Below are 27370 nucleotides of genomic sequence, written 5' to 3' on the forward strand. Positions count from 1 at the left end.
GGCTCCAAAAGTGCTGCCGTGGCAACAGGATGGAAATCGGGACGATAATGTATTCATGGTGCTGGCGACCTGGGGCTGCAGTGCGCGCTCTCGGGGGAGGGCACTTCACCCTGAGCCAGACGTGTCTGGGCAAAATCACTTCCCGAAAGGCAGGAGAGGAATACTGACGAGCTCCGGCGGCCGGGGGGCCGGGGGGCCGCGGCGGCGCAGGCAGCGGCGAGAGGGGCAGGGGAGGGTGGGAGCGGAGGGGGAAACAGCAGCCCGCGCGCAGAGCGGGAGTCAGGGGCAGAAAAGGAGAGAGAAGCCTGCCCTGGAAAACAACTGCAACCGGAATGCACAATAACGACGAGGGGAGGACCGAGCTACAGTGCCCGTCTGAAGAAGAAGGAATGGAGGACGACCACGGCCTTGCTTACAGGATCAAGACTGAGCCTCCAGGGCCCAGCAACCCCGTCTTAGGCAAGCCACCGTGGCGGAGGACCCCAACACAAGCCATGTGCAGTTCCATATACCTGGACTTGACTACATCCCGAGACTTTGCAGAACCGCTGAATTCCCTAAAGCATAATTTTAGAAATCCAATACTGCTTACAAAGGAAGCAACAAGTCTAAAACCCACAGAAAAATAAACCCTAGTCACAGTGGCCGTAACTGTACGGCACTGGCTGTGTCCCAGCTCCTGTGCTTTCTTCTTTGGCCATGAAGAGGAAACAGAGGGGTACTCTACCCGCTGTCCCTCCCTGATCCACAATTAGATCTGTAGGAACTGTCAAGTCCAGATCGGGAATGTAATACCTGTGATGTACAATCACATGAATGAAAACTACAGTAATTATAGAAATATACTGAATGGCATTAAAAAAACAAATGAGTATGGAAATCAATTGCATTTCAGTAAATAAAAAAATTAATTGAACAGCTATCCTGATCAGTACTATTATAGCACTCCATAAGGACCAAGTCTGAAATAAAAAAAATATCAGCCAATATTATGAATAAATTATTAGTTGCAGTCATGATATTCTACTATTTCATACTAAAAAGCAAATGATATTCTGTCTGAAACACAATATATGTGTCATACACTTAACTCCACACACAGAGACTTGCACACGTATCTCTGCCCGTATCAGCTTGGCACACACTTTAGCCATGCTATACGGAAGGAGAATAATGTGCAATTTATGACAAGTGGAAGCTGTAACTGTGTTGCAGAGGTGAAGCCTTCAAGAAAAAAAAGCCAAAAAATATCCTACATATTATTTCCCAGTCAAAACGAAACCAATACCAGCACGACCTCGGTGCCAAAAATCTGCAGCAGGTAAAGCGAAAACAAAATCCACACAAGAAAAAAATATTTAATTGATATTGGCTACAATTACAGATGCTATGATCCTTTTTAGGAACAAATCATAAAACGCATTTGCTGTTACATTGCATTTAACTGTAATTTTGATTCTGCTTATACATTTTCTTTTACTGTATTGGACTGTTTTACTTGTATAACATTTTATGTCCCTTTCCTTGTATTTTGTTGTTGCTTTATATTTGATATAGATTACCAACAATTCATTAAAATACCTTAAATATACTGTAAGCCACAATGGATAAAGCTAAATAAAGTCATAATACCAGGAGACTAAATTCTGCTATTGACTTTAAGAACTAATATATTGTCTTGCTCTTTCACTGTACATGTTTATGCTTCATAACCATTGTCAAAAGCTTCTTAATCTAATGATACTTTATCAAGAGATTCCCCATATTTGTGTCACATACAAATAAGCAGGATTTACTAAACATTTACCACAATAACATTTTTCCACATTTAAAAAGTAATTTTGGTTATAAGCTTGCAGTGTATTCCATTTTAATGGGACAATATTTTTGGTTGTAAGTTACAGTTAAGTGGAAATTGCATGTAATACGTTTTAACAATTCTATCTTACAAATGAATTATTTTCCTTAAATTAAATAATTGACTTAAATAAATACATTTAAATATTTGAGTAAAACAATTTGATTTTAAAGAAACTTATCCAAGGATAAACACAGTTCTAAACATCTTTTACAAAAAATATTTAACAAATATGAAAATGTAGTGTATACTTCCAATACATAAGTGTCCCAAGGGTGATTATGACGTATAAATATTGCTATTTTTAGATTTACTGAACATACGAGTCATGCTCACATCCATTACAAACTGTAGCTAGGATGTTACATAGGATGTAGCTGCACCGTTTCAGAAGCACATGTACCTTAGCACTTACTTGGTGAACATCAGTTGCACAGCACATGTTCTTACAGTTTTGCTCAGACCATTCAGCAAATGCTATGAACTTGGCTCTCACACATCAAGGACAATTTGGAAATGTCAATTATCTTATCCAGCATGCCCTTTGGAAGATGAGAAAGGAACACACACAGACACAAGAGGACAACACAAACCCCTCTCAGCAGGCCAAGAGATCTGAGGCAGCTCTGCTAACCTCCATGCCACTTGCCATTTTATAACTTTGTTACTTAATTTAATTCCACCTTTTTAAAAATCTTTATTCTGGGTATCTATTTCCTCACAGGGTAATGCAAATTAAGCAAATTTGTGCCACCCTAAAGCAATTTATTTTAACCATGTCAGAATCAATGATCAGGTATTGTTATTTAATTAGGCTTCTTAATCAATCTATTTTGCCTAAATCCTGAAAACTTTGGTAGAACTACAGCAACAGTCACTTAAGAGACAATTTACTCCTGCTTAATTTCTAAGCGGTTAAACCCTTTTATTGTATCTTTAGAAACATTTAAAAATTTAAAATCTAAATACACAGAAATCTAAATATGCAGTTTGTGTGTGTTTGGTCCTGCAGTTGTCATACAAAGATGCTGGTGTGTCACATCATGACCAAATCAGATGTCAGACAATTTTAAGGCAGAGTTCCAGAGTGTTAAGAAATAAAATCAACAGGGAATTTGTAAGTGCAGTCTTTCTGAACAGCAAAAACAATATCCATAGCAACTAAACTGCTTTCCTTTGGTTTGTTTTAAATTAAATGGATAAAACCAAGAATGCACAGATTTTGAAATTAAGCAAAAGGTCACTCATTTCAATTTAGTTCAGGAAACATGGTTCAGCATATAAAATCACTTTTCTTCTATGCTACTTGCAACAATAAAGTTGTTTTTCATATAGACAAAAAAATACATAGACCACTGTCATACCATGCTATACATATATAGTAATATGTAGCAGACCAATCAGAGCACAAGAGGCACAAACAGCTGTATCTCACAGTTTATGAGGCAGAACAGCTAGCAAAATGCACCATTCCAGTTCACTTGGACATGTTCATTGTAATATGGCATGGCCCTGCATGCACAAAAGAAGTTTTTGATTAATTTATCGTAGGATTTCTGCCATTTGTTGGTGTAAAGAAATGATTAATGACAAACTGACATTAGGGAGTTCTTCTGTAAGAAACATATCTTCCTAAATCAAAGACAAGAAACTTCCTACTTAATAGGCGAACAAAACAGCAGAAAAATTGTTTGTCAGATATCTGTTTGTAGAGGTTTGTAAATAAGATAGGACACAGTTTCTTTGTTTTGTACACTACAAAAAAATTGCTTATTTACAATTCCAATGAATTTTCAGGGCACAGCTTCACTATTCTGTCTTTGCAGCATGGAACTCATAATGCTATCATTAAAACTCAGCATTAGAGAAACATGTATCCCATATAGCATGACTGGGTATTTTAGAGTTGTAAGACACTTTTTTTTTCTGGTTGTCAATCTTATTTAGTGTGTTTGAGATTCAGCATAATGTATGGGCATATGTATAACTTGGAGTCTAACTAACAATATTTTAAAGAAACGTTGCTAAACAATCTCTTTTTGCTATTTTTGCAGTGTTTTCTATATCATTTGTAGAATTTCTGTAATTTCTGCAATTTCCCTCACGGGATCAATAAAGTATCTAAGTATCTATCTAAAGGCTGTGCTTTTTACAAGAAATCCTACCTCAGACCTACCTCATGCTCTGTAGCCACTAGATGACCACTAACCCACCTCATTAGCCACCTTCCCCACCTAGAGTGAGGACAACCAGTGCCACCAGTTTATATAACCCGTTTACCTATACACACAACAAGAGATATATACTGCTACCTGTATATAGAGCTCCTTCAAAGGTGGCTTCTCAAAGCGCTCTACAGATGCTCCTTGAAAAGTGTGGGTATAGTAAGCCTGTGAAGGGATGCTAAGATTTCTGTTCCCCTCCTGAAAAGGAAGATAGCACTGTTGCAGTTTGATGGAAAGTATTCAATTATAACGTAAGGCAGGTAACACATGGCAGGGGGCCATGTTCAGCCCATCGACTCAGTCTAGAGGTTAGAAGTTAGTTGGCCAAAGGAGCTCACCCAGTCACCTTTTGAAAGAAGCCAGGGTATCGGCTTCCAACAACATTGGCTTGGTAGCTTGTTCCCCCCTCCCACAACCCTTTGGGTAAAGACGTTTTGAAGAAGTCCTTTGTCAAGGGAGGACTCTGTCAATCCCCTTGAGGATTCTGAACTAACCGCAGGTCACAGGATGAGGACAGCCAGTGGAGCACTGCAGTCCATGTTCACTGTTAATGCTCTTCCCCCTTCTGCTCTACACACGGTAGTCTGGACGAGCTGACAGTTTATTTGCCATTTCAAGAAGAGTTTCTGGCCTCAGTTGATTGAAGTTCTGAAAGCTGTCTGCAGCCTTTTGACTGAGAGAGAGAAGTTTACTCCATGAAGCAGAAGCAGTTCCCAGGTTTTCACCCAGGTAAAACACAAAATAAAACTGTCATTGTGCTTTCTTTTGTCAGGGATAATAACCGTTTGTGTAAGGCAATGCTTCACAGAAATGTTTGCTTCGCTGGTAAGCTTTACAGGTATTCCCATAATTCCGTCATAATTTTACATTTAAGCCAACATTTCTCTCTTCCTGTTCCTCTTAAGAGGTGAAGAACAAGGTGATACAAAGCTACAATACCCTGTTACCAAAAAGGCAGTTCACCTGCTCTATAACCCCACATCAGCCTTGACCTGAAAGGAAAAGAAAACAGAACTTAGACTCTTCTATCTACATTTCTGTGGAGCTGAATGAGAATGTGCTGAAGCTGGCTCTTTTGGCTTTTGGAATGTGAATTAATGCCCACCAGGGTCTAGAATACTACCACCAGACTCTTCACTCCTGACCTGCCAGATGTGAGCCCAAGTTGCCTTAGGTGAAAACCTTGAATGCTTGGAAAGTAAATGACCTCCTATTCTGTCTATGCCCATGCAGGCATACTTTTTTCTTACTAAGCAGTAAAAGCATCCAGGCACAGAATCCCGCATGTGTTAAAATTGCCTAGGATTTGGATAACTGTTCCTCTGTCATTTGGTTGGTGCAATCACCTGACTTTTGATGCAACTGGCAAACCAAGAGCAAAATGGCTGACTGAACCCATGAAAGAAAAACACTTTTTGTGACAAGGTCTTTATCTTGATAAGGTCTTTTGTTCTTTTTTGCTCACACCTGAAGAAGACTCCACAGCCAAAACATTGTGTTTCTTTTCCTTACCTTTCAGCATGTACCTGTTCATAAAAATCACAAAGACATTTCCCTGATAACATTAATTTCTGAATTCATTATTTTACATAGATGAAGAATATTTCAACTTGCCTAAATTAAGCAGAAGCTACTTGCATTCATTTATTTTTTATTATTTTATCGGCTTCCCCTTTTTTAAGGAGACAAGGCCAACAGTCTGAATTTGAACAATGTTATTATAAATTCACACACAACACATGAGATCTAAAAGGAAAAGACTTTGTACAGCTGTCAAATTCTGATTTGGTTCTTTATGACTATGAAGTGAAACAATGTTGCAGTGTTACCCAATGAAGGTCACAAAAGTTGCACTTCTCTGAACCGAAGGAAATGGGCAAACAACATGTTCTATGTTTTCTGACAGCAACTGTTATATTTGCAATAAGACTCAGTAATGCAGCCAACAAAACCTAGTAATGACCTTCTAAATCAGAAAATACATTTTCTCTCCCCTGGGAGCATTTACCTTCCCAGTAGATGGGCATTACCACAGGAAAATGTATGCCATTCTGATTAATTTAACTAATGTCCAGATTCTGAACTCATCTATCTTATAGATTATTTTAATATATATAATAAAAGTCCTGTTGGCATTAATAATTTCAGTATTATCTGTATTGTAACAGTTTAGGTAATGTACGACAGTTTACTGTGACAGTTCACAGAAACCATTTTGTGCCCCTTCTGTTCCAGAGTAGACCACCAGCTTTGGCTGTTATCAGTTTACAAAAACGACTCAGCCTTCTTCCTCAGTAAGATTTTTCCATTTTCCTGAAGGCCATCTGTAAGGTCTTTAGGACCACCAAGTGGCACTGAGAAACACCAGCATAAACTAGAACATTTAATCAGACAATCATCCATTACATAACCTGGTTCAACACGGTGGATCAGTATAACAGATATTGTTGCATCATTATGGACAGAATATCCCCCATAATGTGAAACAGACTGAGGGTAACTCACTTGACATTTCTAACAATCTGGTTAGACACTCCAAAGGTCTTAAAAAATCTCAGAATATCACTTTCCCATCATGCATTAAAGGTACTGCACTTCATCGAGGAAAAACAAACTTCTAAATGCAAAGAAACATACTTATAACCTGCCCATAGGGAGTCTTTAATTAGCACCCTGAAAAAATTATTTGGACACCTCCTTGTGTTGCCTTCTTATTAGGAAAAATATAAGGTGTAAACCTAGCCTGGTGGTAAATGTTTTATGAATGCAGTCTTCATTCTTTGCACTATATTGATGATGCATCAAAACAAATTGTGAGCTATGCAAAACAGTTCCATTATACCCTTTAAAGGAGCTCTCTTAAATGGAAAACAGAGCTATTATCTACCACCAAAGCACGTCTGCATGTGAACAATGTATCACTGCGCAATTAGTGTCTCCATTACTCAAAACACCTATAGAGCCAAAGGAACTTTGTTTCAGCAGAGATTTCCCTGGCTAATGTGATCTGCTTCATTTCTCTTGGAGTACACCTCCAGAGTGATCAAACCTGGAACAGCAACAACAGGCAAAGTGGATGTCAAAGACCCTGAGACTGCCCTCCCCACCACCACACACAGGTGCCCCCCCCCCCCCCCCCCTCAAAAGAGAAAACAAACAAAACACAGAAACAGGTTTCCCACTGCCAAAAGAAAGAGAAAAGAGCAAAATGACTCTTAAGCTTCTAATGAAAGCCAAGTAACAGTACTGGGTCAGTTCCTGTTCCTGTGACTCATTTTCCATGCAAACATGCCCATTTCAGAAGGGGGAAGCCAAACCTCATTTTTCCAAGTCTCACAAATGTGATTGCTCTTGGGTTACACAAACTCCACTGCCTGAACAGCCCATGCTAAATTAAAACTGTGCAGTAAATCGCAGTTACTGTAAAATGGTGATGATACATTTTGTACTACTGTACCTCTGAGGGACTGAACATTTTTGGGACAATCATGTACAGAAAAGTCATTTTATTTTTGGAGGTTGCTGGGGTAGGTGTATTTTAGGAAACACAATCTTAGGGTGATACTCATAACATGATACAAAGTGAAGTATAATGTTACACAAATTAATAGTTTATTTTAAAAACTGTGAATAGCTGAAAAATAGCATGCTTGACTGTAAACAGATCAAAAGTCTTTCAGGGATGAAGAACATCTATCCAAATATACAGTCAAGAAAATTAAAATAGGTAAGAGGTTGTGAACATACTTACTATTGTATTTTGAGATGTGGGCAATATCTGAATACATTTTTGACATAACACTATAATAAAAATCATTCGCTAATAAAGGTGCTACTAAAGGGCTGTTTTTTTCCTAAGTAGGTGTTCCAGCATTTCCACAAAACAGAAAAATGCTTAAGAAAGTGCTAATGCTTAAGGTGGAGGAGGGGGGACTGCTGACCAGTCTACTAAATGGACTACACTTCCAGCCTGATAGAGGTACCAGGATAACTGCTGGCTCAGCCACTGCCCCAAGCCTGAAGATGTGCTCAAATGTAATTATTCTAATCACTAATAACTTATTTTCTCTTACCAAATAACCAAATCAGAAAAGATCAGAAAGAGTGTGAATTTTGTACATTTTTAGCCATACAAAATAATAAAATATCGTCAGGTTAGTCTTATGTCCTGTTAAAAAGTATGGCAGCTTTTTACATGTGAAATCTATACTTATTAGTTTATTATCCACTGATAGATTTAGATCAGAGATTGGGCATTTTTTATACCCTGACATGATGTTTGAACCTCTGCCTTGTCTAGAAGGTGTAAATGATGTGTCACCATGACCACCTAATTCTTTGGCATAAACAGCTTCTTAAAGCTCAGCATCTGTATCTGAATTTATGTTTTTGCCAACTGTATGTAATACTTTGCACATCATCTGCCATGTTTGCCTTGATTTGAATTTAATCTGAATCTGTCTGAATTGCATCGGCTGCATCTACACTCATCCCTCGCTATAGGAGCACAACTGGTTTAAAAATGTCTGCTCATAGGTGAAAACTTATCAAATCCACACCACATTCCCATTAATATACAGTACATGTAAAAGTCTCAGATGTACTCCAAGTTCTCATAGGTCGACACAAATCATTGGTGTTTAAGTATTGCTTAATATATTTGAATAGTTTGACATAATACATTTCTAAGTTTATGTTCTGACAAGTAAAAGTTTATGACACTTCTTTTTTATCCAAGCTATTATGTTTAAATGTATTGTGAAGCAGTTACTTGGAGAAATAAAATTTGCATGATCTCTTTAGCACACATGAACAATAATCGACAAACTAATCTAAATGTCTTACTAAACAAAAATTTTTTATGATGTTATCTGATAACTCTTGTGCACTCAAAGACAGAATAAAACCCGTAAGGTTAAGATAGAGCCTCAAGCTGTCGGGTGCCATCAATACTGTGCATTCATAGTGTGCATAATCGAAATAAAACATTTCATTGTAGGAAATGTTAACATTTTTGAATCAATAGTAATTTTACACATTATGCATTCAATATATTATTATATATACGACAACTAGTATGATACTTACAATTCCTATTAAGTTAGGATAACAGCAGCTGAGAGGAGCAAAATCTAAAAATGAAAGAATGGCCCACATGCTTGGAACATGCTCACTCATTTAACAAAAATACAGATATGTGTACCGCTCGTTTTAGCAAGTACTCGTTAGTAGTCTGTTAACGAGGGATGAGTGTATAGTGTTTGCTGATTATCCCGTTTTGATATCACCTGCAAACCTGATCAGTTTATTACCTATGCTAGAGTCCTGATCACTGATATAAACTGGGAAGTGCAGTGGTCCTAGTATTGATCCTTGTGGTACTACAGCAATCGTCTCACCCCAACCTGAACATCCGCCTCTTATCTGTACTCCGTTTTCTAATAACTACTGTAATTCTTGATCTAAATAGATACATTTCCCAGCATGCACACAGCCAGTAATTTACAAAGCAATCGTTATTGAGCAACGTTATCAAAAGCCTTCTGAAAATCGAAATGCCACAAAACCTTATCACATCTTCTGTGTGTGTCCATTACTGTTAAGCAAGACCGACTTTTCCTAAAATCAAAACTAACCCTAGGATTCTATTTCCATACAGCTGATCCTCAAGTTTAATTCTAATAATTCTTTCCATAACCTAACATTTAATTGAAGTCAAACATTCACCCATTTACTAACCACTTTATCCAACTCAGGGTCGCTGGGGAGCCAGAGCCTATCCCAGCAAGCAACAGGCACAAGGTGGGTGGACCCTGGACGGGACGCCAGATCAACATGGTGAAATATATCGGTCTTTGATTTTTTGGGCTGGTATTATCTCCCTTTGTGTGGATTGGCAATACATTAGCAGTTTTCTGCCCCGTGGGTACCACCCCTGTCTTGAGCAACTGCTGGAAGAGTTGTGTCAGTAGCTTATGAATAACATCTCTTGTTTCCTTAAGTACAATTGTTATAGCGCAATGGGAATATTAATCTTGAGTGTTTATACCTGAAATACTTCTGCCACTTCTATGTTAATACTGTTTTAATTATGAACTGTTGATCTCAGTGAACAACTGAGTGAAATACTTTAATCAATTAGCCATCTCCATTTATTGTCCCAGAAATCGTACATTTTTTTCACCCCTTACAGTTTTGGTGTTGTGCCGTTTGATTTCAGTGTAATCAAACAGTATATAATCTATATAGTACAGAAAACTATAAAATATCAATATATACTGGCCAGAGATCAATACAGAAAATAATAAAGACTGCAGAGGAAGCATAAAATGTATCCTGTACATTTGACCTGTGGTACAAACTACTCTGCCTCTTCACAAAGAACTGAAGCCTGTTGTCTGACTCAATACAGACTGTACCCAGTATTTTAAGAATAAAATCTCCAGTAGAAAACAAAATTGGAAAAAAACCTAATAGGGACAACTGCATTTGTTTTTTCTGCAGTTTCTTACAAAAAAAACAGTTAAAGATCAGTTAAAGATCTTCTAAGGCAGAAAAAAAATGCTTTCAGTTTATTTGAATAGGTTTCCACCTTAAGATTTGTTTTCCTAATTGTACTGGTGTTTCTCCACAACACATTCATCATTATTCAGCTGCATTCGAGCACTTTTCAACGAATAAAAAACATTTGAAAAGAAAAGAAATCATTTGATTTCGGTGGCCCTAAAGAGAATTAAACACCCCTAAGGAAGAATTCTAGTACATTCTCAGTGCACATTTACATGCAGCCAGTGAAGTAAACATTTCCATAATTGCTCACTTCAGAACACGTTACCCAGTTTCTAGGTACAATAACTGTCAGGAGTCAATGAGGAATAAGGAATTTTCCTGAATCTATGCACATAACCTGACTGGCATTAATAGCACTGCAGCCCCACACAAGGTAAGAAATAAATTACTGGCAGACTTCAACCCTGTCTTTTGAGATAAACCGGCATTTCTACAACTGTCCCCCTTAACAACTGCCTCCATTTTTACCCAGCAGCATCCTACAATAGATGCAATACCAGTCTACAAATTAATTTGTAATTACTACTTTTGACTGCTCTACAAAGCAGCCCCCAATATGTAACATCTGGCATCTCTCTGCCATTTTCCATCTGCAAACAGCTGTTATCTCTAATTACTAGCCTTCCTATATTCAGGAGCTTCAGAATGGCCACAGATTATACAACGTACAGGTGAGATGAAATCCAGTCACTACTCATTCAGCATCTCCAAATGAATGCTAAAAACACCTGCAAACACATTTTCTTAACATGCTCTTCAAGTTATATACAGTATTTAGGCCAAAAACAAGAGTAGGTGCTTCCTTCCTTGGGTCCTTGCTAATGCAAAAATCCCCATCCTCACTGGAAAAGTTTCAGCTTTCAGAACAGTGAATTAGCTGCAAAAGATTTTTCTGGTTTCACCGTGTCAAAGTCAGTGTCACTTGTGTAAGAAATAGTGAAAGATTTCTATTATTAAATTGTTTTCCAGTTCCATTAGCATGAATCTGGGAAAAGCACCAGCTTAACACGTACCGCAATTCAAACAGGCAGACGCAGACTGATTAAGATTTAATATCACATTCTTATGCTTTCCTCTGAAAAGCACAAAGCATTACAGCCTGTTCGGATATGAACAAAGAACTTGAAAAGGCTGTGCTGAGGAAAGCAAGTCTGAGTATGATGCCACAGCATTATAACCACAAGAGACTTGACGATTTAAAAAAATTTAGAAAAAGAGTTTAAAAGAAGGCGTGAGTTCACGAACCAAAAAATAAAAAAAATAAAGAGGGAATAGCTTGAGTGAAATGTCTGTTAGTGCAGTAACTAGACTAAATGAGATCACATGAAAAGGAACCATATTAGCAGTATGGCATACTGATAATCACAGAAGTCTTTCAACTGGAAGGTGGTGATTTCGATTCCCCACCAGGGATTATTCAAACGGTTTAGTGGGTGGGAGAAACCTATTTGGTTAGTAACTAAATTGCCATGGGGAGCAACGTGCGAGTTGGTCAGCCCCACAGATCTCCCGCTGCAGAAGGATATGGATACAGCTATCAGAATAAATACTAAAAACACAGCATGGGATTCTGCCTGGAGCTACGAATTATGCCGATGTTTCATTTCTGAAAACTAAAAAAAATAGCAGAAATGGAAACAATAGAGAACACTAGATTGCTGTTCAGTTTAGCATCGAATACTGCATTTTACAAGCAATGGAAATGAAGTCCCCAATTTTCTTTAGAAACTGCTGTGCCACACTCAAAAAGCGCAATAAATACTTTATACAGTGCTTAATATAAGATAGGGAGCTTCAGGGAAAGGAAGCCAGGTCCTGTGGGGTACATCTGCTTAGAATTCATAATGCCACTTTCACTAATGTTATCATTATCAGCACTGGTAAAAATACAGGGGATGTGTTTGGATGATGCCATGAATGCAGGAACAACACAATTTCCTTCTAGAATGACAACAGGGTGTGTTTGGAAGTTAACTGTAGCATGGAAATCATTCACAAGCTTTGGGTGAGCTTCAAACCGCAACTGTCCCCTGAACTTTGCATAGCGTTCAGTTCCCTTTCACTGACATGGCATTTCGACAATGGCACAGCTGAACTCCAGTCAACACAAAGACAATCAACTGAAGTGTTACTCATGATATACATCTTCAAGAAAAGGTTAGAGATACAGGTTTTATCATTTTACCTCACAAGAACTGCTAAAAAATACAAATAGTTCTGCGAGTTTTAACCACCAACTTTACTCAGCATGGCAAAAGATTTCAAAATGTAAAAACAAGTGAAAAACTGCTCAGTGTGAGTGAATGAAAAACCATGGGACACAATTATTCACTGCAATCCACCAGCAGTTTGTATTTTTATTATTTCAGGCACCGGAGAACATTCCCAGATTCCTGACCCTTTACAGTAGACAGGAAGCAAATCACGTTCCTGCACCAAAAATGCATTTGTTTTCCGTGCTCATTTTTACAGCTCACTCTGATTGAGCAATGCCAGTAAAAACTGTCAAGCCCGTAAGGGGGAAAAGCTACAGAGGAAATTGAAATTTTTTTACAATGGCCTTACTGTCAAAAGCTGATTTTAGGAAAGTGTTCCTGAGTGATAAACTTCATAACCTTTACACGTGTTTTGTATCATTATAAATGTCTTAATGTCTAATGATCAGTAGGTAATTAACTCAATGTTTCAATTATTGTTACAACTAAAGTAACTTTTCATCTGCAAGAGACACCAATGTGCAAACTGTGGCTTTTGATCAGAGCAAAACAAACATATGCAGGGTGTACAAGTTATTAAATTAATTCATTATATTGAACTCATTTCTAAAATGAAGTCACATGTGAAAATAATGCACTTTTAATCTGCTATGCATTGCATCATTTCACCTTTTTACTTTTCATGCAAACATCTGAGGTGAAGGAGCCTGTCTGGATTTTAGCAAGACATCAAGGAGAGCAACAGCAAAAGGCACTTATTTAAAGGTCAATACACAACAGGTTCAAATCACAGGTCCAGAAGCTTATCTGAAGATTTGGACTTTATTTTTAAATTAAGCACACAAAACAAACAGGTGGAGCTCAAGGGAAAAGCCCTTTTAAAATGATGTCCCAACAGTGTACACAGATAACATTGTATAAAATGGAATATATAATATCACATCATAAAAAAATCTATTTTAATGTGTCTGATAGATTTATTTCATGCTGCTCATATACTTAACATCAAAACATACTTATCACTTACAACGGCAACAAATTCACAAAGTTATTACATGCAAAATGGTACCAGGTGCACCGGCTTTTAACTGAACAGACATGACTGTAAAAATAATGTAAATTTCAATATATTAATGACCACTTGTTATCTACGGGGTTGATCGGCCCCCAGACCATCGTGCTTGAACCTCCCCCATCCTGCACTTCTGTTTTACAAATCACTGTATGTTTGCATCGGCTAGTGTACCACTCTGCTTCTCTGTGAACACATTCACTGAAGTTCACCAGGGTGCTCTACACAAAGCCTGGAATCATTCCTAAAGAGGACATGATGCCCCTGTTGGTGACTCCGCCTGAAGTGACAGTCTAGCCTCAGACATGTCAAGAGAACTATACAGTTAGTGGGACATATTGGTTCCTTTCTGTGTTTGTCTTTCTTCATTTCTAACAGGCTTGACATTCAACAGCTTAGATCATCCCATTTCCTGTACCTAATTAACTATCATTAATGAGGTGGTTTACCACGTCTTTCATGGATGATTAATAAAAAAATGATGCCAGAAACACTAAATCAATACCCCAAAAATCCGTACACTTTATCCTTCTTTACGCTAAGTATACTTAGCTATATGAATCAATACAACAAATTATTTAAAAGCCTGCTAAAGTACAGCAAATGTGTTATACGCAAAACACTACCATGCATGAAATTACACTGCACTGTGGCTGTGACTGAACTGCAGTACTGCAGACACAACTGAGGGAAGTGGACCAAACTAGGAGCTGGACAGTTAAAAATCCAGAATCACTAGATCAGCCAAACTGATCCAAAAATAACAGCAAGTATTATTCACAAAAGCATGGCCATGGATTAAATCTACCTAAAAATGTTGGAAAGAAAGCAGAAAGAAAATATAATAAAAGGTGATTTTTACAACAAAAATCAGTTCAGGAACTGAATAATTTCTGGGAAGACTACAAGAAAAACTCAACAGTGAACCACAAGCCAGAAAACACGAGTTGAAATGACAGGAAATGCATTTAAAACTGAGAACGGGAGGCACTTCTTTATACAGAGTGTTGTAGGAGCATGGAACAAGCTTTTTCAAGAAACATCTAGATGAAATGCTCTGATCCACTTACTACCATTAAACAAATTAGCTAAATGGGCCAAATTGGCCTCTCCTGATCTGAAACCGATCTTACGTTCCTTTCGATTAGGAAAAGCCACTTTACCATCTCTAATTCACCTTTTTTTTTTGCTTTTCTCCATCTGTGTCTTCACCTTTCTAAGCACTGTTAAGATGTCAAACATCCATTCCACAGCGGAATCCAAGATGTTTCTATAACAAGTTGTACTTGAGGAACACAACAAAATATATATATATGTATTTTTAAATGGCACCTTGGCAGAAACAAAGGAACTGTTAATATTTAAGAAGGGCATTCAAAGAAAGAACTTACTTCCTCTTCTCATGGGGGATTTATCCCTCACAGCAGGATGCTGATCTCTACAATAAATTTTGATCCACAGGCATCCTACAGGCGCTGAGCATCTTGGCTACCTTTTCAAAACCCCACTCCTGTCTGTATCAGAAGAGTCTCCAGCGGGGATTTCTAGTAGCTTCTCCCAGGCACTTGCCTGCCCACAGTCCCACATTAGCGCAATCAATAGCACCAATTGCATCGGGGACACGAGATAATCTATACAATCCTTTTTCTTGGTGCATTGCAGTGTTGAAAACTACAGTGGATAAAAAGGTGTTACCCTTGACAGACTGGGAGGAACTCGTATACAAAATTGACTGAAAATAAGTTATGTTGCTTTTTTATGTTCCAAGTGAATTCACATTGCAATAAACACTGAATTCATTTCAAGACATGTTTTTAAAACCTTTATTCCATCATGTGCCTGATTTTTCAGAACATCAATAAATGGAAATTGTACATTTTACTGAACAAATGAGTACAAGCTCATCACTTTGACTTATCCTGCAGTTTCAGTGGTACCCTGTGATATACTGTACTAAAACTACCCAGGTCTGTATACAGTTTTGCATTAAAATGTGTTAAATTGTTAAACAATGGCATTAAATAGTCAAAAGATGTTACCTCTCCTTACACATAGCATGAGTATTTGGAAAGAACTAAATTTTATAAAGTGCAATTACAGCGTTCGTGAAATATCTGTTCATAAAGTGTATTGAATTTTAATGGTAATAGTTTCCACTGGTGCCAGACACAAAAACGTGTAGCCTAGTGCTTACTTTGCAGGACCCATTTTTATACAGTTTAATTTTCCAAAGGTAATAAATCAAAGGCAAAACAAGTACAGTAGGGTCTCAACATTTAACATGCAAATTCATGTATTCGCAACTCAGTCTGGCCTACAGGCCTGCTTGGAAGAAGAGGTGGATGAATCTGAGCTGAGGGTTGAAAGCACAGCTTTCGTATTAGCTGTGCAACAGTCTCCAGACTAGGATCAAGAGACGAATCTAGCTGGAGAGAGAGCCCTGCTAAAGTACCCTGCTCAAGTTGGAGATGTGGAGAACTACAAGCTGGAGACGACTGTACAGGCTCACCGACAGTTTCAGAGCCCTTTTCATTAGAGGGCAGGTGTGTTAATCACAGAGGCAAAGAGTGAAACAACAGGTATCCGCTGGACGTGGGGGAGGGATTCATGTTCTTTATTTTAGCTGAATACTCTAAATTTCTGATTCCCCCTTTTTATTTATTAAATTATTTTGTTATAGTTATTTTTATTATTTATTATTTTTTTAATCAATTTAAAGCCAATGCATTCATACTTTAATGCTCAAATAACGGAGGATTACGTTAGTCTTTTACCCATAGTATACACTGTAGTACAGAATGGAAAGTATGAGGGCCGACATGGTTAGACACTGTATGGGAATTTGGCTTTTCGACAGTTCTCTGCACAGAACTCTTCGTCCTGTTGAGACCCTCCTGAGTCACATTCCATTGCTACCCAATATGTGAATACCCCCCTCCTCTGAGTTTCATATCAAAGGACTCCACAAGTAAAATCACTTAAGCCACACAGAAGTATGACGTGATGAAGACATGAACACAGCTGCAGCTTCTCACCACATGGAACCAGAAGGAAGCTCCACATACAGAACATCTCAAAGGGTCCAGAAGCCACAATGACACAGAAGGCAGCTCAGAGGTGCCCAGAAAACAGCAGATAACACTTGAGTTATTGTCCAATAGAGCACGACTGGAATCACTATTAAACTGGAGCTCCTGACGGACTGTACGAAGCCTCTAAAACACCATAAAAAATAAGAAGAATGTGTATCTCTATAGTACTGTATGTTAAGGTGTACAACGTTTTCGAACAAGTAAACTTCTGCCATTTTAATTGAGAACCTTTTAACCATTAGAAAGGTATAGCTTCATTCTGCTATGCTTATTCTCAGTTCATCTTGATATCCTGCCCACAATATTTTCCTTTACTTTTGCCTTAAACTGGTCCGTTTCATTACAAAATGAAACATCATAGAAGAGGTTTAGGACCTAAGCCACATGTACTAGGCAGAATGTCTTTTTGTTTTATGTCAACAGACTTAAAGAGGAGAAAGGTTATCCCACACTGATGATCATTTTTACCACACTTGTTACAGCAGAAATTTTCCATGAAAAAGACACACACATTTTTTTCTATGTTGACAGTAGCAACTGTTAATCGTGTTTTCACTCTGGCACCTCCAGTTAATCCATTCAGCTATACCTGAACAGGCACTGAGAAGCCAGACCTCAAATATTAAGCAGGAAGGAGATGGGGAAAAAAGAAATAGTTTGTAAATTGACAGCACAGTAAGCACTAATACTTAAGGGGGAATTAAATAAAACAACAATCTATTTTCATATAATGAAATAGCCCTTAAACTGATACATAATGAATAATGCTGTTAAATTACTGTATATTCTGGCTTTTTAAGAATTTATTTAAAATCCTTATTCAAACAAGCCGTGACTTGACATCAAAACAAGCCAACCTACTGACAGTTTGAAACAGAACATCTTTCCATTCTTATTTCCTCAAACCAAATGAACATCTTTGTGCAATATCTTTCTGAATTTGTGCTTTTTTATTATCAAGGCAATTAGCTAATTTTGCACACTGATTAAATGTTTACTCATAAACTTTATTTTAAGATATCCCCGAAAACTGCTAGAAAAGAAGTATAATTACATTAAAATACCAAAATTAAATGAACAATAAACTATAACAGAAAAAAAAACTATAACCATTAACAACAGCACTCAGTCAGTAGTCTGCAGCCCAGGCCAATGACACTACCCATAAACAAGCCAAAAAGTAAATCTTTAGCCACTGCTTAAAAAATTTCTGAAGACTTCTCCCAATGCCAAGCTAATCCACAGCTCTAATGCAATGTTATTAAAAAAGCAGCCCCTGCAACAGATATCCAATTGACATCAGGACCCACAGAAGAAGATCTAAGAGTACAGGTACAGTACAGGTAGGCAATTAAGGAATCTACAGCTGAGCAAGGAGGGTATGCACAATCTTGAAACAAGGATGAGCCAGAACTGATGTAATACATTTTTTGAATATCTACTAACTGTGGTCTGCGTGTTTTTTAACAAACTAGGACAATGTGTATTAAGCACAACAGGCATCTCTTCACCAGCTGGTAACCTGAGACAATGTACAGTACAGCTCTTTGAGAAAATAGATGGATAGGATATGCATCTTGCTAATTTACTTCATTTAAATGCTGAATCTGATATAAAATAGGCAGCATATTTCATACTCATATACACTCCACATTTTTGAAAACTAAAATATTTTCAAGACCCAATAAAAATAAAACTATTATTACATGGAAAAAAGGGGCTCATCGAAAGCACAAAAGAGTTATTTGGATACATGGAGTTGTAAATTCTTCTTATTTTTCCTATCTTTTAGTCAGAATGAGGTCACATTAAATCATTTGTGATCAACGGTGTTTGCACATCTTACAGTGAACCCAACTTTCCACTGGCAAACCAATACCAAATAGACTGGCACTAGGCAGAGTCCATGGTTAGACAACCTTGAAGGTGAAATTCTATCAATTAAAAAAGCCAAAACAGGAATGAAAAAGATAAACTGAGCATTAACACACAAACAAAGCTATGGAAAATTGACCGGAGTTAAAATATCTAGTTCAGTAAAACAAAACATTTAATTAGAGCAAAAAGTACTGAAAGATATGAGAATCTGAATGTATGCCCATACAAACATGCTGTATATCAAATGAAATGTAGGATATAAATGTATAATACTTGTATTTATTTAAGATTTACACCACCAAGCAGGAATGCATTCATTCTCCTACAGTAAGCTTTTTATCCAAGCAGTTCTGCATTTAAGCCTGTTATTCGGAAACTATATACAGAGGTTCACCTTCTGTGTTAAAAGACAGCTTTCAATTACTTACATACATATAGTAATGTATGACTGTAACCATCCAGGCAGTTTAAATATACTTGGAAAAACCTTGGGACTTGACAGATTAAATTTTAATACGATACTGGCTTCACCGAGAGAAGAGCACGATGGAAAATGGCTTTGCTTTCTAAAAAGTGGTTCCTGCCAAAAACAACTCAAAATGACAGTTTGTGGTTCTGGCCAAGGGAGGTCTTAAGCAGAAAGAACGGCCTGCACAAGGACCCCAACAACTGCAGCTGAAAACTGTTAACTGCCATTTTTAATTCTTGCCCAGCCACTTCATTATCATGGAGCTTATTTTTAGAAACACAAACCAGACAATCTAACCCTACATCCTGCCAATGGCATTCCCACTGAAAAGCAACATGCTGGAACCTCTGCTTAAACTAAGAAAACTAAAGTAGCTATAAAAATAAAAGGCCAACTTTCGAGCTTACGAGGCTACCTTTCTATCAGTTATTTCCAGCAAAACAAAATCTATCAGAAAATGTTTAAACAAAAAGATACATCAAGTGGTAGAAGCTGCGGAGTGTTAAGTATTGTTTACCTGTCAGCTGGCATTGATTAATCTTGTGTTCAGTGAGATCGCTCAGCGACTCGAACACCTGGAGGCAGCTGTCACAGCTGTGCAGAGCTTCCTCTTCTATCTCCTCCCCCTCCTCCAGAGAAACCAGCCTTTTCTTCAGATCACCTCCTTCGCCATCCTCAGCCTTCCTGCCTAGTTTACAATCGGGATCTGAAAGACGGGTGAGAAATAGTTTAAAACCACAGACCCAAACTACTGGCCTGAGCAATAAACAGCAACCTGAAAGACACTCGGGTAACGTTACGAGATAAGAGCATGCAGTAAAGGGATTGGGATGTGTTCACATGAGTGAAATTCAAAACTATTTGCTCGTAATAACAAACGTGGAGACAATGGCACATGATCCAGACACAAAAGGACAAAATATAAATCAAACAGATCTTACATTTTGTTTTGATTCAAGGTAAAAGTGTGAAAAACAGGTGTGCAAAGTAGGTTATTTACATGTTATCACATGCCTTTAGCTAATTTACGGGACAACAAGCAAATCTGAAAAATGAAGTGACTCCAGACAGTTTCCCCATTTCCTAAAGTGCAAATGTGGTCTCCAGAGCAGCAGTTTTAAATGTGGAGTGCATCATTTCAATACATTGAAAATACTCTTTAAAATAATTATCAACATTTAATGCATTAGAATCCTAAAAAGTCAGCCATTACAGGTGTTAAAGCAAAGTGATCATTAAACAGATTTAATGGAACATACATTATAGATACCACTACTGACATTTAATAGAGACATTCAGAAGCAGACTGCAAGTAAATAAGAACAATACCATAAGGGCATGAATCTCCCTCAATTTCTCTCATAGAAATGTTTCAGATAAAGCAATAGACAGATTCTTGAATAATTTATCCATCCATAAGGACAGCTCCAGGTTGCACACATCAATATTTTTCACTTTATCTTTAATTTTGCTTTTCACAGAGGGCATGCAATATGTCTTTTTAGCCAGGTATTGCTACATTGCAGGGTTTCTGAACACAGGTAGGCAAAACAGTTACTTCAGATAATATTGAACAAGAACCGTTTCGTGAAAGAGGATTTGCAGCTAAAATGCAGCCTTATTTAAAAGCCGCTGCGAGGAAAGTGTTCTTGCATCTGTGGCAAAGTCTCTCACTTTTTTTAGGAGAAAGCAATATCCCACAAGAAATAGTAGATGAAAATTCATGTGGGCCACCCAGGATTTCGAGATTCTAGAAACTTCAGGACACCACCACACCCACTATTGTCCTCAACTCAAGGGAGCAAAGATGAGGGAGGCTTTCTTGTTGGTATCACAGCAGCAGCAGGAGGGTGGAGACGCACCTTGCAGCTACACATCTCTCTCAGCTACAAGCTGAGCTGAGTAGAATCACACTGACTTCCATAAAAAATCAAACATGTACTTTTTAGTAAAACTGAATGGTTTACCCAGAGACATTTGGAAATGACCAACTCATGAAAAAACAAAGGACTGCCATTCCCTTTTCCTCCAAGTCTTCCAACCACAGATTTATATGTGCTCTAGTCTGCACACGCCAATGGTGCCACAGAACCGGTCTTTACAATGCATACAGAAGGGTCTCAATACTACAGAAAAGTGCACAACATAAGCTTCACAACTCAGTGCTGCAGGACTATGACAAGACCAAAACTGCAAATGCAATAGATGTAAAAACAGAAGAATGAAATCAAATGAAAAAGGGTGTCTTTCTGCAAAATAAAAATAAAACTAAATAAAATGCTCTGATTTACCTGCTCTCCAAAGGAATCAGTCTGTGGGTACTGGCAGACTGTTTTAAATACTCAGTGACAGATTCAGTAGAGTGTCTTCAGCACAATTACCCCCAGAAGTCAGAGGTAAGGGACTGGAGTTGGAATTAAGGGCACAAAAACTATGTGAGAGGCTGTCAAGGATCTCAATCCTCCCCATTGAAGAAATTAAAATGTGATTCTGTGGTTCAAGAATGAGAATGTTAGACTGAACCTAGACATTCTACATCAAACAAAGACTTCAGGGAAGAACGAACAGTAATATTCGTTTACTTCCACCTTCGATGTTCCTTAAGTGCCGGGAGTAATATATATATATCATTAATGGGTCAGCAAAGTTCTGGGAAGGAGTCCAGGTCTGACTTAATAACAAGTAAAGATAATAGATACAAGTGATGAACTATCCTTAAAGCCCTCCGCAGTGTCTAACTTGCAGCTTTGCTCAAATTGAATTAAATTGCTATCTTTGGTTTCAATCTCAAAGCTTCTAATAATGCTGACCATGACTGTCTCAAGTTTGTACACTTTTGGTTAATAGTATTTATTTCAGTTTTCACACAGATTCTGCAGTATTTTGTTTGATGACCCAAAAATGAAATGGGAAGTCACTTTTCAGAAAGGAAAAACTAATTGAATCAGTAAATTCAGCATGGCACACGCTGACTCACCAATTCAGTTACACGTTCCATCGCTCATTATTAAAACGATGAGCATGGACCCAGGTTCATACTGCTGTATGAATCACAGTGGTCAGCTGGATTAGAGCCTGATATTAATGTTCAGGTCCAGGACAGTAATCCGCCTGATGCACACAGGAACACTCTGCATCCTGCTCTGATAAGACAGTGGCTGAATGAATGAATCCTCAGTATCTCCAGCTAATGAAGTTCAACACTTCTTCACCACTCTTCCAAATTGTTCTGTGCATCCCTGACTGCACTACAGTGTCAACTGAGCATATGACCAGCAGTTAAGATAGAGACTTATGATCTCCTTACCTGAGCCACAGATATTTCTTAAATGTGTTAGTAACCCATTTTTGGGTTACTTTTTGGACTGACTACTAAAGTACACGTTTCTCAGAAATGGCGTCAAACACCCAAAACCCTGGAGGAGGTGTAGGAAGGAACTGCTGATTTTTAGCTTTCAGTAACCCTCCTCGACATGCTGTTATTGTTTTCCTGAGATGCATAATCGTAAGTGCTTTCTGCGTTTGGCCTCCGGGTGACAACCTAGTAGGCAGATTTCAGGGAGGATTAACAAACAGGTCTGTTAATGAGATCCTGTATTATAAAACTTTACACATTTTAATTTCATTAAAAAAAACAAGCAATGAAGTCACCGAAGTTAGAAAATAAACCGGTTTTGGGAATTGTCTGCTTCAACATCTATTGATTGAGATTCTGCATCAGAACCTGGAGGCACATGAGAGACTGTGTCATCGGTGAAGCACGTCAAGGTTAAAACTCTGACATAAACAATCTTAAAAGACCCCAAACTTCTTCAATGGTCATTTGTCCCAGGTAGACAGACATATCATAATGCACCATTTACATACAATGTACACTTCAGCCTACTTCTGCAGCGACCCACTATGTCTTCCTCTAAATCTTTTTTTAGATCTCTTCATCATTCCTCCTCCTCCCTGGGCTCCCATGCTTTATTAGTTCCTGACTTTTCCCACTCTCTCACACCCGAAGAAGGCTCCACAGCCGAAACGATGCGTTTCTTTCCTTCTCTTTTCAGCGTGGAATGAACCTTTAATTGTTCCAATGTACATTTACATACTTGCATTTATAGCAAGACATTCTGAAGTTATCTGAAGATTGCTGCTTAACTGAAATCAGTGCTTAATTTAAGGAACAAACCTTGTGCTTCTAAGAACATAATGATACTGCACATTTTGCCTTAATGCAGATTTTTTTAGTTGGAGTACACTCATTAGAAAGAATTGAAATGGTTCATATTGAAACACTTCACGGCTTACTTAACGTTCAGTGTGTGACCTGAAGACACCAATTCATCATCGTAAACTCTCAGGTGTGAGGTGACATTTATTACCAGATAACTTTCATCTAATGTTCCGAGTTGCTTTTTCCCCCCTCATCTTGCTGAATGTTTCTGCTCTTTAATATTTATAGTTTTTTAATTGATGTTCTCTTTCTGCTCCTTCTCCCCCACAGGTCCCTCGCTCCCCATCACCCCACGGGGTCTCCCGCTGGAAGGAGGGGCGCCGGTAGCCACAGGCCCCCCTGCAGCTGCTGCCTGCCAATTCTCCAGCCCCCCAAGAGAGGCCCTGCACCTCATCGCCTCGCCGCGCCGCATGGAAATGAGCAAAACTGCACGCGTTTCTAGGTTAGCTCCAATCGGAAAGCAGCAGCGCCGGCAAGGCAAGATCTCTGTCCTCGGAAGGCAGCAGATCAAGGCACACAACATTAAAAACAAGAAGAAAGCAGTGGCTTTTTGGGGGGCTCAAAACTTTAAACCATTCTTTGGGCTAGATTCCTCCCTCCCCCCCAACGTTGCACTGTACCCACTGGTTATATTCTCAACTCACTCCAACTGATAAATCCTTCTGAACTTAAAAGAATCCAGGAACACAGGCACAAAAATGAAAATCAGTTACAAGTCATTCTCAGGCAACTTTCTTCATGCATATTGAACATTTTAATGCATTCATTTTGGGAATGGGTATAATAAGTTTCATGGGTGGCCAGTATGTAAGCATGGCAACCAGAATCTATGTGACAAAAAGTTACCTGTGAAAAACCTCAGGCAGTAATTCAATCGCCAGATTTTTTTCCTCCCAACAAGCTAGAATCTAAAACTCATTGCCCCATTTCCCTCATCAAAGCTCAGCTAAAGTATTCATTTTTATCACCAGATGACTTCTACTTAGATTCTCGTTATGGGAGGGTAGATGTCAGCACAGACATAATCAAAGGTTATAACTTTCCATCTTATCTGAAGAATTTGCACTGAATCTGAAATATCAGATTATTAAAATATTTCATACGGATCGTTCTCATTTATTTAAAAGTGAAACTTTTAGTACTACTTTGTGGTTAATAACAGTACAGTTTTAAACTTAAGTAGTGAAAAGTAGGTTCCTACTCATAAAAATAACTTCAGATAGGTCATTTGTATAGTGACAGAATTCACTAGTTTTGCAATGTTTAGAAGCACTCCAAAAAAGATAAATTAAAGATGTTAAGTATATATTTTGGAAATAAAAAACATGAAGGTTCAATAAAGCAAAGTAGAAAGTCTATAAGGTTCTTTCATTATCAATAAATTCCTGCTCCAGTGTTCACCCACATTATAAGATAAGATCACTTTACTAGCCATATCCAATTTCTTGCATTAAGAATTTGTCTTTTCGCATACCCCAGCTTGCTCTCGATGAGACACAGACACACAGACAGGTCAGAGTGCAGCGTCAGCCATTGTACAGCACCCCTGGAGCAGCTTTGTGAAACAGCATTAAATAAGCACCTGTCACCACACTACTCCAGAGGCAGAAACTTTCTTGTAGCTTCATACTAAGCTAGAAAACAGTTTTCATAACTTTTGAAAAAAAATATCAGTAATATCTATAATACTTCCTAACAGCTCTCTTCTGAGAGCTACCCATTTTTGTCACACTTCGAATTTCAATGAAATTATTCCAGGTCAAAGGAGGCTATAACGGACCTCAAATTGTTTCAGCATAAGGAAACAATCACAAATGCATGCGAATGCAGGATATTTATCAAAAGATCAGTGGCTCCTGAACATGAAAGCCACCACGTCTGAACTTTTCATCTCAGAGAGAAAATTGTGTGAAAAGGAAAACAGGACAGGCAAGAACGTGGTGTAGTGGCCATGTGCTGAAACAATTTGGGATTAGGGATTGCCATGCACATTGTGCAATAGAAATAGACAATTAGGAAGCAGACTTTGGTCTGAAGGGTTTAATTTTCAACCTCATAATTACAAATTCAGAATTAAAAACACACAGCTAGACTAAACCTCAGGGAAAATAACCACCGGACTTACAGTCAATGTCCAGCGCTCCTGGGTGCTTGACCCAAGGACGTGCCTGAAGGGAGAATGAAATCAAACAACACTGCTGCCCAACATGCATGTGCACTAAGAGATCGACAGGAAGACCAGGCATAACTAGACACTCATAAAGTGTTAAGTTTTGTGTGACAGAATGTCTAGAGTTAGTGCAACTGTTTTTTTTAAACAAAACTTAATATTCATTGCTCATTCCTTTGAGAATACTGTTACACATAATCAATATTAATACGTCATCTAAAATTATATTTAATCTGATTCTGCCTGCTTGGTTGTATTTCAGTCCACTGTCCAGATGTCCTCATTATTTGGACCACTTGTGTATGAGAAAATGAACAAATTGGGCAGTACATCAAGCTTCATATAATTCATATTAAATATCACAAAATACTTTAGGATTAGACCACGAAATTTCTGAGAGAATAAAACAGGCTCAACATAATTACAAAATTTCTAAGAATTACTTGATATGTAAATAAACAACTGAGCAACAACCCATTTGAAGGTGCTCGTAGAAACATATAACAGGCCAAATTCAGGCAGTGCGATCCTGCAATTCAGTATTTCAGCACAAGACAATATTGTGCATTACTGTACGCTACATTTATTTCTGATATATAGTGTATATAGAGTGCTTAAGCCTTCTGCAATGGAATACAGGAAATTAATTAGACCTCAATGAAAAATCACTTTGATTCGTGAATGTCATTACAAATATAGAGATATATGATATAAATATTTAATAAGAATCCAAATTTATTTGTGGATCAAAAATGACACTGAGCTCTGTTCTAGTATAAAAAGAAACAGCCACACTGTAATGTTCAAAACTTTGTTTTGAATAGCCTTATTCAAATTTGCCACGTTGTTTTTGAAGTGTGATGTTAAGTTACTCATATTCTTTAACAACAGATATCGCAAACAAAATATTCATAACATTGATAACTGTTGTTAACGTCACTGTTATGAAGAATAAACGTATAGTAATCAGTGAATACCTCATAAAATTTATTAAAATTGAACAAGGAAGATGAAAATAAAGGAATAAAAACAGATATGTATAAAATACCATTATGACCCCTACTTTTAGCAGTCTATTGAAAACAAAATTAACCACACACAAGCCAAAAACACTGACATTACAGCTAAAACCAAAAGTAGAAACAGGGCAGCATGAATGTCTGAAAATGAAAGGCATTTAAGATTTACAACTGTCAATAACTTCACACTAGGTAAAGAAAAAAATATATCAAAGCAATCCAAATGAGAAGCAGGCTTTGACCCCTCTTGCTTAGTGGGAGAATATTTAACAAAGGCTCTTGCAACTCGATAACAGAAGTTGAAGACGAAAGGAAATGAATAATACAGTATAAACTTTAGAAGCCATGAACTGAGACTTCCCTTTCAATAACAGCATATACATAACCCACTGAAACATGTCTGTCTATGATTGATCTTTGTGCTTTAAATGTATTACTTCTGAACTTCAGTGAGGTTTAGATCTCTCTGCATGCAAGATAATTCAGTCCACTCCATTTTAGTGAATTTGACATCCATTTCCAGAAAATAGCTGGAACCTTGCACAGTAAGGATAAAAAAATGAATCATGTGGTTATAAT

At 37.8% G+C, this 27370-nt stretch overlaps 1 protein-coding gene across 3 annotated transcripts in view; it reads right to left on the reverse strand.

Annotated features, from left to right (window-relative positions):
- The window catches only part of znf521 (zinc finger protein 521), a 191501-nt gene that overhangs the window by 140838 nt on the left and 23293 nt on the right, over window positions 1-27370 (reverse strand). For 2 of the 3 annotated variants that reach the window (XM_088918959.1, XM_088918958.1), the window contains exon 3: window positions 19898-20086. The exons of the other annotated variant lie outside the window; for it this stretch is intronic. In XM_088918959.1, coding sequence (XP_088775085.1) covers window positions 19898-20086 — 189 coding nt within the window. The remainder of the gene's footprint in view (window positions 1-19897; window positions 20087-27370) is intronic. 3 annotated transcript variants of the gene reach the window in all.

This window comes from Atractosteus spatula, chromosome 6 (assembly GCF_055471065.1).
Source record: "Atractosteus spatula isolate fAtrSpa1 chromosome 6, fAtrSpa1.hap1, whole genome shotgun sequence".
Classification (NCBI taxonomy): Eukaryota; Metazoa; Chordata; class Actinopteri; order Semionotiformes; family Lepisosteidae; genus Atractosteus; species Atractosteus spatula.